The 17,548-nt window shown below is 47.4% G+C and overlaps 1 protein-coding gene and 2 non-coding genes across 3 annotated transcripts; all 3 read right to left on the bottom strand.

The window, feature by feature from the left end:
* Positions 1 to 265: 265 nt before the first annotated feature.
* Positions 266 to 13,102, bottom strand: RPL3 (ribosomal protein L3). The gene is made up of 10 exons (XM_034776267.1): positions 12,979 to 13,102; positions 11,000 to 11,192; positions 10,139 to 10,307; positions 9,001 to 9,136; positions 7,317 to 7,503; positions 6,629 to 6,789; positions 3,560 to 3,661; positions 2,115 to 2,210; positions 1,348 to 1,467; positions 266 to 378 (listed from the first exon to the last, which is right to left on the bottom strand). Exons 1-10 carry the CDS (start codon positions 12,979 to 12,981, stop codon positions 334 to 336), a joined length of 1,212 nt encoding a protein of 403 aa, XP_034632158.1. The 5' UTR covers positions 12,982 to 13,102; the 3' UTR covers positions 266 to 333.
* Positions 927 to 1,019, bottom strand: LOC117871410. The gene has a single exon (XR_004644220.1). It is a non-coding gene; the product is annotated as a small nucleolar RNA U83B (small nucleolar RNA).
* On the bottom strand, positions 7,061 to 7,153 carry LOC117871411. The gene has a single exon (XR_004644221.1). It is a non-coding gene; the product is annotated as a small nucleolar RNA U83B (small nucleolar RNA).
* Positions 13,103 to 17,548: the final 4,446 nt, after the last annotated feature.

The raw sequence follows: 17,548 nt of genomic DNA, 5'->3' as shown, positions 1-17,548 counted from the left end.
CTCACTTCTTCAGATGCTTGTGTTTTTGGTATCTCCACTCCCTGTTCACACCCTCAAAAAGGTATTTGCGGAGGACAGAAGGTCATTGTGGCGAGGGAATTTTCATTCTGCTGCAGAAGCCCTCTTGCAGAGAAAGTATGCTGTGGAAAGCAGGACATGCAGCCCCAAGTTACCATGGTGACCCAACTAAAGCTAAATATGAATAAGACCCACAGGAAAAGCGATCTCAGATTTTACCCAGACATTCATAAAGCAAGAGGGCTGGTATTTTTGAAAATATCTGTAGTTTTATTTGTCTGAGACAGACCAGAGCTGCAGAGACTGTTCCAGATGTTAAGCAGTCTCCTCTTTAGCGATACGATCTTTCTTGAGTGGTCCCTGCAAAAAAACACCAAACAAGCAGTTACCTAGCAGAACTGACCATCTCCCCAATGTTGGAGACCCCATCGTCCTCAATACCTCATTGTGGAAGGTTATTTTTGCTTTGAACCACCAATGAAGACAACGATCAAAGGCCTACTTGTGGTGCAGATCTTAGCTTAAGTGTGTGGCTGAACTTGAAGCAAGCAGCAGAAATGGAGGCTGGTGAAGCTACACTGCTATGCACCATCTCAAATTAACAATTTAAATATAAAATCTGGCACCACCTAGTGGCAAAGCTAACTTTAGAGCCATCATCACTGCCTCCTCTTTCTGAGAAAGCACTAAACAGCTTATAAAGAGCTCCACCTCTTGAAAGCATGCAGTGTGAAATGGTGGAGGAAATCTTAGGCAAAAACTGGTTTTGCCACATTAAAAACTTTCAAGGTTCAAGAAGGGACCAGAGATCTGCTGCTTCTCACCAAGGACAGATCAGATACTCAATGTGCCATGGGCAGAGACAGCCTACGCTGCTGCCTGCAGCAACCTCAGCACTGTTCCCCAGAGCTGTTCTCAGAAGGAAGGCAGCATGGAATGTCTCCTCATGCCTGTCGGACACTGTGTACAGTGCTAGTTCCATGGCCTCATCACTGAACAGCCCATATACTGAGGTGGAGACAGCATCCAAGCCACACCCAGCCCCATGTAACAAAGGCTACGTAGATGAAATGAGTTCACAACCACAAGTCTTGAAAAAATGAACCTTCCACAGGATTCCAAACTTCATCTGGACAGTTACACGGCCTTGGAACAAACCCCTGTGCTGTGCTTCATGAGTACACGTGTGCCAGTGACCTAATGGCTGAGTTAACAACTGCAGTTCTCACTGTGGAAATACACTGCATTGGCATTGACCCATGCTTGTGCAGCCAGACAATACAAAGGTATGCAATACAAAGCTGAGCTCCAGGATATCGATGTCCTTACCATGAAAGCCTTCTTCTCCTCCACGGTCTGGAAGCGGCCATGACCAAATTTGGAAGTTGTGTCAATAAACTTCAAGTCAATCTTCTCCAGGGCCCGACGCTTTGTCTGCACAAGCAGGGACTGTGGGGGAAGAGACATGTTAGAATGTAGCAGCCCAGTCACCAATTTTAAGCACAGGATCTGCATTCCCTGCTAGAATTTGCCATAATTGGATATTTTCAAATGAAATTTCTATGGGCAACATACACGATTCCAAACCACCATCACGGCAGGGAGCTGAAGAGCCTGGTAACACCAGCAGTGTCAGAAAGTCACTCAGTTATATCACTAACCAAGGCGGGAGCACAGGGGGCTGGAGTGGTCACCACAGGTTAGCATTAATAGGCAGAAGGAAAAGCTAAGCCATTGTACAAGAGAAGCTTCATGAGCCACAAGAGTTCTCAAACCCAATGGGGTCCTTCATTAACAACCAAACAGGACGTAGCATTCTGAAGAGATCAATAGCCCAGCTAGTCCAGTGTCCCAGCACCGGTAAATGTTTCAGAAGAGCATTTCACTAGCATTAGGCAGCGTGCGCTCCTGTGTTAGGGCAGCACTTTCTCTTCCCAAGTCGTCTTCTCCTCTAGCTTGCTATGGAAAACCCCCAATTATCAAAAACAATGTTCTGGGGATAAAGGGACTCTAATTTGAAGCGTGAGGCAAGGCAGAACAGAGAATCCTGGCTCCCTCCCACAGATTGGCAAAACCAATATTCTTGCATTGCTCACCTTGCGCAGAGTTAGGACTCTCTTCTTGGTCCCAACCACACAGCCTTTCAACATGATAAAGTCATTGGTCACTTCACCATAGTGGACAAAACCGCCCTGAGTAGAGAGAGGATGGTTAAGCACACTGTACCATGCAGAACTAGCAAGTTCTGGCCTAAACTGAACAGTGCCTCTGATTTTGCTGGTGTTGGGGTTCCTGCACAGCACACGTACTGGCTGTAAAGAGGTCACGGCCAGCAGAGCTCCCTACCAGGGAAACCCCCAGGGCAAGGGAGAGTCCCTGGAAGCATAGGAACAACAGCCCTGTGCAGCCTGACATGAAGGGCAGACCGGAGGTGGTAAGTAAGAAGTGTGGCCAGAGCTGCAGCTATTTTGTGCTGCTGGACGGCTCCACAGGGAGCTGTGGCAGCACAACATATACTAGAGCAGCCTCAGGAACTTTTAGTCCTTTCACCTTGCTAAGTCATAGGCTCCAACACAGGGATTATGCTTTCCCAGCAAGCCACAAGCTACTGTTCAGTTAGCTCTTCCTGCCCCCACCTCTCCACTTGTCCTGCCTGGCTGCATATTGCTCTTCCACTGCGCAGAGCTGGCACATTACAGTGGCTCATCCCCGAAGGCAGACAGCATGACTTATAAACGCTTTACCACTCAGCTTCCTAAGACTTTCCAGAGCTACAACCTGGCTAGCCACTTTGCCCTAAATGAAATCCCCAGCTACCACTGATTCTCTCTTCAGACGAGAACTAAAAAAAAAAATTCAGGCCTAAAGAGGCTAACATTTCTTTTAAATTTTTTGGCTAAAAATTCAGTGTTCGAAGCCTCTGAGGACCTTCTAGTTACACACTACTGAAAAGCAACCATTTAATGATCCACAGCAAGAGCTCACTGTCATGGAAACAAAACTGAAAGCTTCTCCAGCTGAAAACAGCAGAGAATTTTAGGTTGATAGAATTATCCAAGTTGAAAACACAGGAGCCCAATTTTTGCAAAAAGTTGCCTGGGGATTCTAATGCCCAAGAGTGATCAGGACCATGGTTAAGGGACAAACTTGAAGTCTAGACAATTTTAATGAAGTAGTTGTTTCTGGTCCTACACCTGCTTGAGTTCTCCCTCCAATCCTTGTGGGTTTTACCACAGGTGTTACTTGTAACCATCATAGGTAAAAATACCTCAGACACAGAAGTGTCATTTTTAAGGTGACAGCAGTCTCTTAAGTTGCAACCAACACAGCTCAACAATCCACAGTACTACACTGCTACACTTGTTCAATATTGATAGAGAAGAATGCAACCTAAGGAATCAATATCATTCCCTGCAGTACCTGAGCGTTTCCTTATTGACTACACTAGAATAAACTGTGTGGTTTATAAGATCACAGTCCAAGACTGAATTCCCATATCCTTCCCACACACCAAACCTTTAACAGCCGGAAAGCCACTCACCAGAGGGTTAATGCTCTTGTCCGACAGATCGTAGTCAGTTGATGCATTGTTTTTGATCAGCTTTCCATCCTTGACTTGGTAACCTTGGCCAATCTTGTAGACCTACGATGACAAAAAGAAAATGCTATTTCGCATGTGCTGGGAGAAATGGTTTGACAGAAGCGAAAAACCTAATAGTTCAAACCCATATGAAGTTTGAAGTTTGCTGAGCACAGAGAAATGTAGAAAACAAATGTGGCTAGTGTTTAGGTGAAGTAATTAAGAGCCTCAAATATTGTCTCTACCATGAAACCAATGCCTCAGTCACTGCATTTTAACTTGTCACCGGGGCATCCTATTAACAGAAACAAATCAATAGTATTTTAACTTCCTGAAAATTCGTGTACAAATGTTCTTGGCCACTTACTCGTTACATTAAAAAAGTCTTAATTTCAATTATGCTGAATTTCCTGATTTCAACTTTTCATTACTAACTGAAACAATACCTACTGTTTTGACAGTACCACAGCGTGTTTTATGTGAGTGGGTTAAAGTAGCTTCGTCCCCATTTTTATGGATGGGGAAAAAAATAAAAAGTTTAAGGGTATGTCTACACAAGAAAGAAAACCCAAACCTGGCCGGTGCCAGCCAATGTGGACTCAGGCTGCGGGGCTGTTTCAATGCCGTGTAGATCGATGGTTTTCCAACTTTTTTTCCCGGTGACCCAGTTGAAGAAAATTTTTAATGCCTGCGACATTTCTCTGTCTGCAAATGGGAGGGGCTCAGGGCTGGGGTAGAGGGTTGTGGTGTGGGGGTGAGGGTTGCGAGGTGGGGCCAGGAATGAGTGGTTCAGGGTGTGGAAGGGGGCTCTGGGCTGGAGCATGGGGTGCAGGAGGGGGGTCAGGGCTCTGGGCTGAGGGTGCAGGCTCTGGGGTGGGGCCAGGTATGAAGGGGCTGGGGTACAGGAGAGGGTTTGCGGGGCAGGCTTACCTCAGGCAGCTCCCAGTCAGCGGCGCAGCAAGAGTACTAAGGCAGGCTTCCTGCCCCACCTGGCACCATGGACCGCGCTGCGCCCTGGAAGCGGCCAGCAGCAGGTCTGGCTCCTAGGGGGAGGCGTGCAAGCAGCTCTGTGTGGCTCTTGCCGACAGGCACCGACCCCTGTCTCCCTCCTAGCTCCCATTGGCTGCTGTCCAGCCAATGGGAGTGTGGAGCCGGTGCTCAGGCAGCACACAGGCCCTCTGCCTAGGAGCCAGACCTTCTGCTGGCCACTTCCAGAGCGCAGTGTCAGAACAGGTAGGAACTAGCCTGCCTTAGCCGGGCAGCACTGCCGACAGGACTTTTAACGGCCCAGTCAGCAGTGCTGACCAGAGCTGCTGTGACCCAGTTCCTGACATTTTGCGACCCAGTACTGGGTCCTGACCCACAGTTTGAAAACCACTGGCGTAGACTTCTGGGCTTGAGCCGGAGCCCAGGCTTTAGGGCCTTGTGAGGTGGGAGGGTCCCAGAGCCTGGGCTCCAGCCCAAGCCCAGAAGTCTACACAGCAACAAAACAGCCCTAGGGCCCAAGTCCCAGGAGCCCGTTTGAGCTGCCACAGGGCCAGACGCGGGTTTTTCTTTGCTGTGTAGACATTCCCTCAGTGACTTGCCCAAGGTCAGCCATGCAGTGGCAGAGCAGAGAACAGAACCCAAGTGTCCTACACACTGGACAACTCTGCCTCCCTTTTTGGTGTGACTATTCATCAGCCTCTCCTACTCCAACTGGTTTGCTGTGATATTTGTTTGCATATAAATAGGGCCCTACCAAATTCACGGTCCATTTTGGTAAATTTCATGGTCATCAGATTTTAAAAATCTTTAAATATCTGAAATGGTGAAATTTAATGTGAAATTTCAGTGTTGTACCATGGTAGTCCTGTCCAAAAAAAGGGGGGTGGAGGGGTGTCGCAGCACTGCCACCCTTACTTCTGCGCTGCTGCCTTCAGAGCTGGGCAGCTGGAGAGTGGCGGATGCTGGAGGGGAACCCAGCTCTGAAGGCAGCACCATAGCCAGCAGCAGTGCAGAAGTGAGGATGGCCTGGTACGATAGTGCCACACTCACTTCTGTGCTGGCAGTGGAGGTGGGTCTGATCTGGCCCCGGGAGCAGCCCATGCAGGAGAAGAGGAAGTCCCATCCCTCCGTAGCGTGGTCGGGACTAGCAGCTGGAGTCTGGCACACAGTAGGAGCCCCCCAGTTGGTGTGCCCCCAACCCTACCCCTCCGCAGCATTCAGTGGTTAAAGGGAACTTGGGCTGCCTGTGTGTGTATGGAGGTGGGGGGGTGACCACAGTGGGCCCCCCCCCCCAAACCACTGTGCCCTGGGCAGTCACCCACTCATAAGGCCATCCCTGCCCCCCTGCAAAAATGTGATCATCTCTCCCCACCCCACCCCCCGTCATGCCACCCTTATTTCTGTGTTGCCACTGTTGGCAACGCTGCCTTCAGAGCTGGATGGCTGAGAGCACCACTGCTCTCTGGCCACCAAGCTCTGAAGGCAGCGCAGAAATAAGGATGGCAATACCACAACCCCCCTACAATAGCAAGATTTCATGGGGGAGACCAGATTTCACTGTCTGAGACTTTTTCACAGTCACAAATTTGGTAGGGCCCTAAATATAAAATACAGCTAAGCAGCTTAAGTGCTGGTCCTAGGCACAGCCTGAGCTCACTGTAGACCACTGTACATTCAGCTTTCAGGCTGATTACAGGAGTCTAGAGAGAACCTTCATCTTTAACCAATATGAGTAAGTCTGGCCCTTTCTGCCCTTGTGTCTTGCCCAACCGGGTTGGGGGGGGGGGGTGCAGATCTGGCCATTTCCATTAAGCACCGATACATGCGAACAAGTTGCAGTACTGGCAAGTAATAGTAAGCTGGGGAAGCTGAATTACTTTGCAGGGTTGTTGGCCGCCAACTCTAGTCAAACAACTAAACCCTGAACTGTGGTCTGAAACCTTCCGTCTGCTTGGCGATTCTGCAGTGACCTTGACTATCCACTGAGGGGAACCAGGACTCTAGTTTGTCCAGGACACTTCAATACACATCTCAGACTCTTACCTTCTTATTAATTTCTGTGCGATGGTGGTATCCCTTCTGACCAGCTCGGGCTACAGAGAAAGCCACGCGAGCAGGATGCCAAGCGCCAATGCAGGCTACTTTCCGCAGACCCCTGTGGGTCTTGCGAGGCAGCTTTTTGGTATGCCAGCGGCTGGTGACCCCTGAAACAGGAAAACAAAACATTACAGCATTGTAGCACTGTCGTAACTGCTCAGCTGTGGCATATGCCTTCATTACAGAGGTGTTTATAATTAACCTGGGACAACACTATGCACACTGTTTGTGGCTGTTACGTAAGGAGAATGTGTATCCAGTGCAACACCAACAGAAATTTGGATCCGTGTAATGATTAGGTACGGGTGTTGTGAATTACAAGACTCTGTGGAAGACCCACCCACAGCTGCCCATGTTTTCCCAAACTATTCCCTAGGTGCTGTTCTCAGAAGGAAGGCAGCATGGAATGATTCCTCATAGATGTCAGATGCTGTGTCCAGCACGTATTCCATGGCCTCATCATTGAACAGTCCACTTCTGATGTGAGAGCAAAACTGAAGATACCCCATCTGACCCATGCCCTATGTACCAGGGCAAGAGTGTGGGGTGATTACAAACAACTCTTCACTAAACTCTGGGTTCTGGTCAGACTGAAGCATTTGAGAAACAAGAGGGAGGCAGCCATGACATCTACCTTTGTATCCCTTGCCCTTGGTGACTCCAATGACGTCTATCATCTCATCTTGGCCAAAGACAGTTGACACAGGCACCTGCTGTTCCAACTTCTCCCGGGCCCAGTCCACTTTCTCAGCAATGGTGCCACCATTCACTTGGATCTCCATCAGGTGAGACTTCTTCTGCCGCAGCGGAAGCAAACGCATCTGGAAGACAGACCTAAAATTAGCTCTATAACCCAGACAAAGCACTGAGATCTCTAGTGCAATCTCTGTCTGAGATTCACATCCTGGGTCTGATGGATTTTTCCACCTCTGCTGTATCCCAGTCACAATATACACAATGCTTGGAAGACTGAAGCTCTGGGGTTAAGGGCAAGAGTTATCAAGGCTGTACAATGGCAGACAGGCCTAAGTTTCTAGCAGCCAGATCACCAAAGGGAATGAGAAGAAAAGCAGCAGAGACACAAGGTGGGTTAGGGAATATCTTTTATTGAAACAATTTCTGTTGGTGAGAAGCTTTTGAGCTTACAAGTAATATATGCCTCACACCGCCCTTACAGCTGGTCGCCAGGCTGAGGATCTTAAAGGACTGAAGATAAGGCTGTTACCCAGTCCCAGAGGCTTAAGTAAGGTCACATAACGCACCCAGTATTCTATACTATATTTGGGAAAAGGGGGACTGACATTAAAATGCTGACAGTAGCTGCAGCTCCCTCTCTGCTGCTTGCCACAAGAGGCCATCTCTAATATATTAAAGTCTTGTGACCAGACAGCTTACTCCACTTATTGCCACACAGGAGATCCTGTTACATTCCTCAGTCTGGAAGTATTTGGCACTCATGCAGGGGTGAGATTGGGGGAGGGGGAAAGAGAGATTCACACTGCTTAGCAACGACCTGATTAATCTGGATGATTAATAAAAGCCACTGATGGTCTCCACAGGAGAGCACTGCCCACATATCCTTGGTCTGAAGCTATAGTAGCCATCCATTTTTTAAAACCAAGTAAAGGAGATTTCCATGGGGGCCAGAGGCTCCCAGGACAGGAGGCTAAAACATTCAATCCTATTTCTAGCTGTAACTATAATCTGAAAGAGGAGGTGGTCTAGCTGTCTGAGCACAGAATGGAGCCCAAGAACTCAAGTTCCAATGCCAGCTCTGACACACAAAATATACACGCACACACCAGGGTGCTGTTGACAATCCAAACTCAGTTTTCACACCTGTAAAATGGAGATGGGGCGCCTTACCTTTGAGGGGTACAGCAAGGATTTGTTAGTGGTTTGCATAAGACTTTGAAGTCAAGCATAATACCATACCCAGCTTTTATACTGTGCTTTTAATCAGTAAAAACAAAGTGCTTTACAATGGAACTCAGTACCATTAGCCCCATGTACAGATGTGAAACCGAGGCACAAGAAACAAGAGGGGCAGTGACTTGCTCAAGTTCACTCAGCAGACTAGTAGCTGAGCTGGGAATAGAACCCAGGTCTTTGGAGTTCCAGTCCAGTGAGCTATCCAGTAGACCACACTACCTCTATAAATATTAGGTATGAACACTGAACACCAGATTTGGGGGGAAAAGGAATCTGAGAGCAGCAGTGGAGTGAGTTTCTGTGGACAATGGCAGGACAACCCTAGCCCTTGTGGATTCTGTACCCCCAAGTCTGAGCCCTCTTTATGAAGGAGGCAGAACACTCACCTGAGTGTGAGCTATGACCCGGATAACCTGGCAGTACTTCTTCATGCTATTGAAATCCTTCTCTAGCTGCTTTTTGCCCTCCTCATCCTGCCACTTCTTGCAATACTTGGTGAAGGCCTTCTTCTTGGACTTGTGCCTTCAGGAGCAGAGTACAGAGAGGGTATGGCTTAGCCCTTCATCAGTCCCCCAAGGAAAGGGGGTGAGCGGAAGGAGCTGCCACCCGAGTTGGTTTCGGCTCATTGCCAGCTTCTAAGGAATCTTTTCCACCAGCAAGCGGAGCCTGGAGCTCATCAGACAGAGGCTGGGTTGCCAGAGCTGAGCGGAGCTGCCATGAATTCATCCAAAGCATATTAGCAAACAGTATAAAACATTCACAAGATATCAGAGCAGTGCTCTGCAACAATACAGTGCCTATCAGTTGCCTTAAAATATTGCTGTAAATACTCTTGCCTTGCTTCCAAGTCTACAAAGTCCTACATCTTTCAACCTTGACTTATGGTTGATGTAAGAGGACACCAATGCAATACCCAAAACACCATTCATGCGTTCATTTGGGGACCTCTTTATCCTGGCAGTGTGGGAACTTCAAGAAGAGCATCTAGGAGAAATCCTTCCTAATCCCATAGGCAAAGGAGAACCTGACAACCCCACTGGAGCCCTATTGTCAGAGTGACCTTATGGGAAAGCATGACAGCAATGCATGGAAGAGTGATAAGAAAAAAAATCTTCACCCCTTCCCTGAGAAAAAAGGACTATGCTCAAGACTCAACAATCAGCAACAAACACCAGAGGCAATTTCCTTATGTCCATTCATGGAAAAAACATGCATAGTGTGTTCATGCAGACATCAGACAGTTAACTTGATCCCCAAGCCCCACTATAAACAGCACCTGACAAGCATTAAGCAATCCCTATTCCAGACAGTTGCTGTTTTATACTACCGGTATTATGTGATGAGAAACTTCAGCCTAGCACCTAGATCCCCAAGGGCCAATCATTAGCTGTGATGTGGGAGCCCTGAAGTGAACAATTCAGACTAAACTACAATACCACTACGCTCATTCAACAAAACCAGCAATGCAAGAAACAGGCTCTGGAGGCTAGATTAAATGAGGTTCCTCACTCCATGTTTTTTTACCAGTTCTTGTAGAAGCGTCTCTTGCACTCATCACTGATGTGCTCAGCAAAGATGGTCTTGAAGGTGCGGAGGCCACGGGGAGTCTGCACGTAGCCCACTATGCCCACAATGACCATGGGAGGAGTCTCTACCACAGTGACTGCTTCTACCACTTCCTTCTTGTTCACCTCTGGGAAGGACAAAAACACATTGTGCCAGTTAGCACCACAGCAGATGAAACACACACACACCCCCAAGTATCAGGAGGGTCCAGTGACCCCTAAAGGTCTTCACGCAACTGGAGTCAGTGGGCTTCACGGACCAGGGGACCCTGATTAGGCACCTTAAAGGTATAATGGTGACTAGATGCTATACTAAAACCCAAGGTTGGCCCTGTGGTGTAAAATGGAGAAGCCATTCTAACTGAGCTGGGTGGTGGTTGGTAACAGAACTACATTCAGGACTCGACAGTCAGCAAAAAGCGCCAGAGGCGATTTCCTTATGTCCGCCCGTCGAGAAAAGATCATCATAAGTAGTCTGCTACAACACAGCTCTACCAGCCCAGCAAGCTCCTTGGCAAGTCACCCACACACCCCAAGAACAGCAGTTACAGTAAAGTAAGACACCGACCACCAGCTAGGCACAAAGTCTGGAACTGGTGAGGAGGACATATCCATTAGCCATTGGGATCTTGCTTTTATAACTAGCAACTGGAAACAGTCGAGGAGCCATTGTAAAGAACATCAAGGACGTGGCAGAAATCAGACTGGGAATCAAACCTAGGGACCCATGTGAACCTGACAGTCTCCTCCCACTGCCTCAGTGTAGGAAAAAAAGCTGTACAGTGACCTCCTATAACAAGAGCAGCAGAGAAATACATACTAGATCCAGGCCTGTCCACTTCCCGGACAATGTGGGTCATGCCAGACTTGTACCCAAGAAAGGCAGTGAGATGGATGGGTTTGCTGGGGTCATCCTTGGGAAAACTCTTCACTTTGCCCCGATGTCGACGGCTGCGTTTGCGGGGCAGAAAGCCAAGGGATCCATGTCTGGGAGCTGAGAACTTACGATGCGACTACAAAAAAAGAGACATACTTTTAACACTCATGTTGCCTGAGTGATTAATTTGCCCTTAATAGCATACTAGTTGCTGTCTCTCTCTTGCTCCCTTTGAGAGAGAGGGCCATTACACAGCCATACCAGTATGTCCTGCTTTCTAGAAGTTCCTCTCTCCACCAGCTCTCCTGTTTGGAGTTTAAGTGTGTTACCATTTTAGAATGGTGAATACATCAGGGCCTTACATGTGTCAATCAGATTTGTTCACATGAGTGAGGAAAATTTAAAGACAATACAAAGATTGTTTGGAGGATGAGGTTCTGAACCCCCAAAGTGCCATTCTAGTTAAACGTCTACTAAGAGGAAAGCAAAAATGCCACAAATGTTTTGTCAGGGCAGTTCTCCACAAAGAAACCCTTCTCGCCCTCCCCCACCATGTGCATGTGAATAGACACACATGGGAGTCCTTACAGATTACAGAAATTAATAGCAAAATGTGATTCTACTCTGAAAAGTGACAAAATCTGCTCCGTGGAGTCCAACTTTGTTGGAATCACTTATTTTAGATGAAATGTGATTAGCTTACAAAAACAAGGTTTTCTCAACTGCCAGCTCTGCACACTCATCCCAAGATGGGTTACATAAGATCCTAAGAATTGTCAGACCAACTCAGGCTAATGGTCCATTCGATCTGGTATCCATACTGGAATGGTAGCAAATACTACATGCTTAAGGAAGGTGAAAAAACCTCTATAATGGACAATTCTGGGCTTTTTCTCTGTCATTTAACTACAGTGCCCTCCATTTTCCAGAAGTCAAAACCCCTTGAATTCTAATAAACTTTTAGCTTCATCTTGTGGCAGCTGCTATAGCAGTCACATTAGGCAGAAAGTATTTAACAGTTCTGACTGTGTTCCTTTTAAAGTTCATTAAGCTGTCCCCAGTTTCTTGCAAATTGCCTGTTAGCACCAGCAATAACAGGCTCTGCAAGACCAAATGCTGTCCTTTACACCTGTGCAAACTCTCCCCCCCGCAATCAAAACAGCATTATTACACTAAGAAAATCTGGCCCTGCAACTGGAATTCCATTACCAATACTAGTGACACAAGCTAGATGAGATTTCACCTTACACTCAACAGCCCTGCCTTTCTAGGATAGGGAAATTCAAGTCAGCAACAGCTCATTTTAACCCTAAAGTCAGCATCACGGACCTTGACGTATACAGGGGGCAGATCTGCCACTGACTGTCCCTTTTCAGAGCAAAACCTCACTTAAGAGTGAGGGGAGTGAATCAACTACAGCTGAAGCCTGCATCCATAAGCTTTGTGCTGCAGCCCATCTGTCCCCCCGATCTCCTGAAGAGGAGCAAGACGCCAGAGCAGGCCCCAGGAAGTAAAGCGAGGACAGGAGAACTCCATGCGACTGCGCTAAAGCCCAGGTGTCAGTGGCATGGCGCCAGGCGGGCTCTCCCCGAGTCATTCCCCCACCCAGCAGCGAACACGTGAGAGCAGCCTACAAACGACTCTAACCCGGGGCTCTGCAGTTCCCCGCCCTCAGCCCAGGCCTGTCATGGTCCTCCCGCTCCCCAAGCCCAGGCAGCGAGCGTCCCTCCCGCCCGGGCGGGGGCCGCTCTCTAGCCCCGTCTCCCCTTCCCCGCCCCGCCAACCCAAGAAATGGGCCCCGCGCTGCCTGCAGCAGGGCCCCCTTGGCATCGGGGGCAGGTGCGGGGGCGGCCGGGGCCGGGATGGCGGCGATGCCCGGGGATGGCGAGACGCGGCCCAACAGCCGCTCCAAAGCCACTTACCATCCCGGCGAGCACCCGCGCCGAATTAGTAGAAAGGGGCGGCTAGGCCGCGCACGCGCTATTTATAGTCACTTCCACGTTGCCTTACGTAAGGGCGTACGATCACCGTTGCGCATGCGCGTTCATACGTCATTCCCTCCCACCCCACAGTAGAACTGCGGTGCGCGTGGAGCTATGGCTCATGGTTAGGGCCATACTTCTTGAGAATGCGAAATCCTAATGCCGATAGGCCTGTGAACATCACTGAAACTCACCTGGGCAGTAACGGGAGCCAAGCTCAGGGTGGGAGGGAACCTCTTAAAGTCACAGCAGCTCTTGTGAGGGGGTGGAGGCTGTTCACCAGCCCTGACTGAACTCCCCTGAGGGGATCAGAGCCGCCTCTCCCCTCCCCCCCCAGCTGCCCTCAAGTCTCCATAGCAGGTGGGGCTGGGTGACAGGAGGCTGCTGAGTTGGGCTGGGAGGATGGTGCTCCTGGCTGAGGCAGCTCTAGGCCAGGCTGGCTCAGGACATAGGGTTGCCTGGGGACGGGGTCGATTTCGGTGTGAGATGTACTGAGCGGATACTAAAAGTCCGGTTACTGCGGGCGGGGGTTGGGGGACTCCCAGCAGTTTATCGCTAAGTTCGACCCTTTCTTAGTTCAGCACATCAATGAACATGCAAATCGTGGAAAAGGCCATACATTATATCTATCAAAGACTATTAGTGATAAATTCATTGCACTCCTGGCAAAGAAGACACTATCGGCCATTGTAGATGAGATCAAAGATGTGGGATTTTTTTTCAGTGTTCGTCAACTCAACTGATATGTCACATGTAGATCAGCTGACTGTCATCTTGCGTTATGTGCTACCCAGAGTACCAGTTGAGCATTTCATGACCTTCATAAACATCACCAGCCACACGGGAACAACTGATAACAGTCCTCTTTACAACAACCCTTAACATATTTGAAGACTTATCAGTAGGGCCCTACCAAATTCATATGAATGTGTCATGGACTGTGAAATCTGGTCTCCTCTGTGAAATTTGGCTATTGTAGGAGAGGTCGTGGTGTTGCCACCTTTACTTCTGCACTGCCTTCAGAACTGGGTGGCTGGCTCTGAAGGCAGCACTGTTACCGGCAGCAGCGCTGAAGTGAGCGTGGCATGGTAGGGGGGGTAGTTGTCATTTATGGGGGAGGAGGGGAAGGGCTGGCTTTACAGGTGGGCACCAGGGCCTGCACAACCCCCTTATGGGTCAGGACCCCCACTGTTACAACACAGTGAAATTTCAGATTTAAATATCTGAAACCATAACATTTAAGATTTTTTAAATCCTATGACTGTGAAATTTACCAAAACGGGCCATGCATTTGGTAGGGCTCTTCTTACCAGACCCCCTCAGTCTTCTTTTCTCAAGCCTAAACATACCCAGTTTTTTTAAATCTTTCCTCAAAGGTCACATTTTTCTAAACCTTTTATCATTTTTGTTGCTCTCCTCTGGACTCTCTCCACTTTATCCACAACTTTTCTAAAGTGTGGTGCCTAGAACTGAGTAGAGTGAGACAATTACTTCCTGTGTCTTACATACAACACTTCTGTTAATACAGTCCAGGATGATATTAGCCTTTTTCATAGCTGCATCACACTGTTGATTCATATTCAGTTTGTGATCCAATATAATCCCCAGATCCTTCAGCAATACTACCACCTGGCCAGTTATTTCCCATTTTGTAGTAGTGCATTTGATTTTTTCCTTTTGCACTTATCTTTACTGACTTTCATCTTGTTGAATTCAGAGCAATTCTCCAATTTGTCAAGGTCCTTTTGAATTCTAATCCTGTCCTCCACAGTGCTTGCAACCCTTTCCAGCTTGGTGTCATCTGCAGATTTTATAAGCACACTCTTCACTCCATTATTCAAGTCATTAATGAAAATATTGACTAGTACCAGGTCCAGGACTGACCCTTGTGGGACACTACTAGATACATTTTCCCAGTTTGATAACGGTTGATAAATATTATTTGAGTATGGGCTTTCAACCAGTTGTGCACCCACCTTATAGTAATTTCATCTAGACCACATTTCCCTAGTTTGCTGATTAGAATATCACATGGGACTGTGTAAAGCCATACTAAAATCAAGTTATATCACACATATATCTACTGCTTCTCCCATGCATTAGTCCAGTAACCCTGTGAAAGAAGGAAATTAGGTTGGTTTGACCTGATTTATTCTTGACAAATCCATGCTGGCTATTTCTTACAACCCTATTATCCTACAGATCAGTGGTTCTCAACCCATGGCCCACAGGCCACTTGCTACCCAATCAGCATGCAGCTGCGGCCCATGTGACATCCTCAGCATACAGGTAGTATATATATATATTGTGTGGATGTGACCCACATAACACATAGAGAGCTGCATGTGTGGCTCACAATGGTAAAGAGGTTATGAACCACTGATCCAGATGCTTACAAAATGATTGTTTAATAATTTCCTGGTATCGAAGTTAGACTGACCTGTCAGTAACTCCCTGGGTCCTCTTTGTTCTTCATTTTTAAAGATCAGTTCAATGTTTGCCCTTCACAGTCTTTTAGGACCTCACTCGCCCTCCACAAGTTCTCCATGATAATTGCGAGTGGTTCCAAGATTGCTTCTATGATAACAGAATATTATCTTTATTCATATAAATGTTCAGTCACTCAGTGTTGTTAATTTCTTTGCCTCAACGACATGGCTGGCATTGTAGATCTATGTTCCAACAGCAGATGGAAGAAACAGGGACCAACAAGAGAATTTTTCCTGTTCCATGATACATTTACCCAGCTCGCTCCTGTCCCAGGAGCTGAGGGGAGTGATTATACCTACATAATTAACTCCTTAGACCTGGTTTTCTGGAGCACTACTGTACTTTTACCTTACTGCCATAGTAACAGCTTACAAGGAATATCTCCCACTTAAAGGGGAATCCCATCTGCACAAAGCTATTAGAAATGCTCTCTGCCAGCCCTTCTTCTGGCCCCTGCTGTGGGGAGTGTGCTAAGGAGAGGACAGAGTGCAGTGCACTCCAACTATTCTTGACTTCCCACCGTTCTCTTGGCCTCTATTCCTGGGCCAAACACAGGGACAGAACAGCAAAGCCGTCCTCGCATCATTTCAAAGATAAGCTGAACTCTCTTTTGGTTTAAATATATAAATAAAATCTATGTTGGATTTCATGTAATTCACAGCTATATATGTGTGCACTTAAAAATTAGAAATGAATGGCAACCATCTGTCTGAAAAGACAATGGTGTAATGCCAAAGCAGACAGATGCAATGTGCCGTGCTACAGCTCTGCAAGTGGTTAAAAGCCCAATTGTCAAGTGACAGTCCTTGCCACAGATAATGCAGGTGTAAAGCGCAGGGCCGGAAGATGAAGCCAGTGCACTGCTAGCACCTCAGGCCTGCTGTGCTTTCCTCTTAACTCTTTTCACTTTCCACTCTCTCAACCCCCTCTCTTCAGTCTCTTTGACTCCCTCCAGCACAGTCAGTTGCTAGCTGCATCTTCTCACCTTGCTGTGTCGATGTCAAAAGTTTTCAGGTCCCTTTTGCAAATGACCATGCACCTGAGCCTAGGTCGACCCAGTGTCCTTTGAGCATCCACAAGTTCTCCATACATGAGATACTTTGGAATCCTTCGTCCATCTGGTGCCCATGACAAAGCCAACGCAGATGTCTGTGTTTGAGAATGATAAGACTTTGTAATTTTGCTTTCTCAAGTATTTCAGTGGCAGGAACTTTGTGATCCCACTTGATATTCAAAATAAAGAAAAGACAGAGGGTATGGAAAGTGTTTAGCCTGCTCTCATGTCTGCTGCAGCTGGTGTCACCACTATATAGCAGCATGCTCAAAACATATGTCTGGTAGACCCGTATCTTGTTGTGCAGTGCCAGTTTCCGGCTAGCCCACATGCACTTGGTCAGTTGGGCAAATATGGTGGCTGCCTTTCTGTTATGAAAATTAAACTCACCAGCTGGATATACATTATCCGATACAATCGATCCTAGACAACAGGACTTCTGTACAACTTATAGCGTGATGCTAGCTATTAGAACTTCTGGGGCAGTCAAACACACCTTTTGCCATAAGCATTGGGTTTTGGTTTTTTGGTTGTTCTTTTTTTTTCTTTTTTCAGACTGACGATTAGTTCAAATTCATCACAAGCTAGCACAAAGCTACTGCAAAGGTGCTGGAGCTCCTCTTCACTGGGTGTGATGAGCACCACATCATCACTGAAAATAAGTTAGCTTATCAGCAGGTTTTTGACTTTGCTTTTTGCTCTTAGACCTGCACTGTTGGAGAGTTTTCCCGTCCGATCTTCTTTGGAGATGGAGATGTTATATGAGAAAGCATGACCAAGGAGCAGAGAGAAGAATATACTGAAGAGTGTTGGTAGGAAAACAAATCCCTGTTTGACACCACTGCAAATTACAAACATTTAAAAGTTTGATGGTTAAAACATTGTAAAGAGTTCTGCTCTGCTTTATATGTTGCTATAGATAGTCACAGGATATATACAGGAACTGGGGTAGAACCTTGGCAAGTA

This window comes from Trachemys scripta, chromosome 1, assembly GCF_013100865.1.
Source record: "Trachemys scripta elegans isolate TJP31775 chromosome 1, CAS_Tse_1.0, whole genome shotgun sequence".
Classification (NCBI taxonomy): domain Eukaryota; kingdom Metazoa; phylum Chordata; order Testudines; family Emydidae; genus Trachemys; species Trachemys scripta.
This window is presented reverse-complemented; position numbering and strand designations above follow the sequence as displayed.